The sequence below is a fragment of the Hipposideros armiger genome, unplaced genomic scaffold (assembly GCF_001890085.2).
Source record: "Hipposideros armiger isolate ML-2016 unplaced genomic scaffold, ASM189008v1 scaffold_1655, whole genome shotgun sequence".
In the NCBI taxonomy this organism is placed as follows: Eukaryota; Metazoa; Chordata; class Mammalia; order Chiroptera; family Hipposideridae; genus Hipposideros; species Hipposideros armiger.
This window is the reverse complement of record NW_017733005.1, coordinates 37,002-39,970: the sequence shown is the minus strand read 5'-3', so window position 1 is coordinate 39,970 and position 2,969 is coordinate 37,002. Positions and strand designations below refer to the sequence as shown.

The window sequence follows — 2,969 nt, the reverse complement described above, 5'->3', positions numbered from 1 at the left end:
CACATATCCAGGCCTGGCTTATTAAAGTACTCCTAGCTGTGCAGTGATTGGTTCAAGATTGGGCATGTGGCCAAGCTGAGACAATAAGTGTTCTCTCCAGCATCTCCAGCAAGAGATAGACTCTTTTCACTAAAAGAGCCAGCAGTAACTATAGCTGTAGGTGGTGCTCATTCTAAGAGCCCAATAAAGAATGGATCAGACACAGATATATAGAACTGGAAGATGAAAAGAGGAAAAAATAAAGATGACAAGATATAATTTGAACTTCTGTAATCAGACATGCATAAAGGTATTCACCCCTTAAACTTCTTTATTATATGAACTTTTCTTTGTTGTTGCTGTTGAAACTCAATGAAATAGAGTTTTTGCCAGTTGCATTGAAATTAGTGTCAATACTTCAGAGATGTAAAATCAATGTTATTCATCTGGGATCTGGTGACTGAGTCAGTAAGCTTATGGGGAAACATTAGACTTTGGAGGGTAAGTGCAGAAGAGCTGCATGTTTAGGACACCTACTACATAAAGCCATTCTACTAAAACTGAAAGACATAGCAGCCTTACATATCATGTAGAAACGAACACAGGGAAGCAGCCAAAATGGGGAGACAAAGAAACATTTCCCAAATAAAAGAAAAGAACAAAGCTCCAGTAAAAGAACTAAACAAAATGGGGAGACAAGCAAACTACCAGACACAGAGTTCAAAACACTAGTTAAAAGGATGCTCAGTATCAGAGAGAACTTCAACAAAGAAGTAGGAAACATAAAAATGAAGATAAAATAACCTCAAAAAGAACCAGTCAGAAATAAAGACTATTATAACTGAAATGAAGAATACATTAGAGGAAGTCAACAGTAGATTAAATGAAGCAGAGGATCAAATTAGTGATTTAGAAAGTAAGGTAGCAGAAAACACTGAAACAGAACAGCAAAAAGAAAAACCAATTAAAAAAAATGAGGAGAGCTTAAGGGGCTTCTGGGACAACATCAAGCATACCAACATTTGCATCATAGGGGTACCAGAAGGAGAAGAGAGAGAGCAAGAAATTGAAAACCTGTTTGAATAAATAATGACAGAAAACTTCCCTAACCTGAAGAAAGAAATAGACATATAAGCCAAGGGAGCACAGAGAGTCCCAAGCAAGATGAACTCAAATAGGCCCACACCAAGACACATAATAATTAAAATGCCAAAGGTAAAAGACAAAGAAAGATTCTCAAAAGCANTCTATATAAGCAGCCATCTCAAGGAGACTTCCACTGTCTGGCATTTTACCATAATCTAAGAACAGCAGAAGACACAACAAGAATTCTTGTGTAAAAATTCCATTTTTCCCCCCAATATGGATTAAGAGACAAATAAAATTGAAAAAAAACAACACAATACTTTGGTTCATGAGATATTTCAAACTCCAGAAAACAGTCCAGTTAACCAAAAGAATTTCACATCAAAGGATTTCAACTCAACAAAAGACAGTTACACAGTTTATTAACATTGTTTTTAACAGGGTTTGATCTGTGTACCATGCCACCTTTTCCCAGAAACACCTTTACCCACCTTTTCCACCTTCATTTTAGTCATCCTTTAGAGTCCATGCCAGCTGGGGCCAATCCTGAGCTTCACACAGTCCCTTTATTTTAACAAACCTATTGTTTGTACTAGTAGGTTGGACATATCATTAGGCACAGAGGCTCTGAGTCCACTATAAAATGCTTGTCCTGTACACAGTTTAAAATAAAAGTCCTGTACACAGTTTAAAAATACTATACAGAAGCAGGGGTCATGCAAGCAAAATGCACCATTTACTATTTCTCCCCCTCTATAATATATTTGTGCATTGAATTTATAACCTATCAAGCAAGTTTGGAAGAATTGAAAAATAAGGTAACCATTTAAACTTAAAAAAAGTAAAATAGAAAAGAATTAATTAGAAAGCCACCACTTCTGTTCTATCAAAGTTTTTTCCCCCTTCCTACCCTTATATGCCCTGTCATCAGGAGTAAATCCTGCAGCACTCAGAGAAACGCAGCAAGCCTTCCCGACCACATCTTTCGCCTCATTTCGAAATTCTTCCAGGAGCTCAGTCACCTAGACATTGATGATATGTATAATTAGTGATACCAAAGTAGCAATAATAGGAAAAAAAATCTTGAAACTCACAGACAAAATTCCTTACCTCTTTCAGCCGTATGACTTGTATAGCCATAAACTCTTGCAGGGTGTAGGTGTGACCTTTTTCAATATTACAAAGTCCCATAAAACTCAATTGATAACACAGTTCATTTATTTTAAGAAGAGCTGGTCGCAAATACTGAATCAAAATAGGAATATGTCATTATTTAGTTAAAAAAAAGGCCTGTCTTTTAAAAGTATAAAGATATTTGGAAAGCAAGGATGGTTATTAAGAAAAACAAATAGGTTTATATGTTAACTTTAGCTACAAATACAAGTGCATATATTAAACAGGAATACTTCTAAAATTTTGTTCTTCAAGTATTCTTTGAATTATCAGATTTGTCTGAATTTCTTTTTTTTTTTATTTTGAATATATGTCTTTTAGCTATGAAATTGAGGGCAAGTAACAGAAGACTCGGCAAATCTTAAATTTCACTAGGTTTGTCCAATGGCCACCAAAAAATTCTTTGTGTTACCTTTAAGACTTTACAATGTCTAGTCACCATGATAATGGAGGGGCCCATCTATTGATCTAAGAGGCTATGACATAGAAAAAAGACAAGTTAAATTTTCAGTGGGTAAAAAGTTGCTGAAAACTGATTCTAGGTAGTGAACACAGAATGTAATATATAGATGATGTATTATAGAAATGTACACTTGAAACCTATATAATTTTACTAACCAATGTCATCCCAATAAATTTAATAAAGATTAATAAAAGAAAATTCAGTAACTATTAAAAAACTATTTTGCAATGTGAGCTGGGAGAATGAGTGGAAGTATTTGTGAAATTCT

At 34.7% G+C, this 2,969-nt stretch overlaps 1 protein-coding gene across 1 annotated transcript in view; it reads right to left on the bottom strand.

Moving 5' to 3' along the window:
* LOC109377946 (dynein heavy chain 6, axonemal-like) overlaps nucleotides 1-2,969 on the bottom strand; it is a gene marked incomplete at both ends in the record, with an annotated part of 133,172 nt that overhangs the window by 98,524 nt on the left and 31,679 nt on the right. Inside the window, 4 exons of the mRNA XM_019634425.1 lie at nucleotides 473-539; nucleotides 1,224-1,280; nucleotides 1,976-2,087; nucleotides 2,176-2,310. Of these exons, the coding sequence (XP_019489970.1) occupies nucleotides 473-539; nucleotides 1,224-1,280; nucleotides 1,976-2,087; nucleotides 2,176-2,310 (371 nt within the window). The remainder of the gene's footprint in view (nucleotides 1-472; nucleotides 540-1,223; nucleotides 1,281-1,975; nucleotides 2,088-2,175; nucleotides 2,311-2,969) is intronic.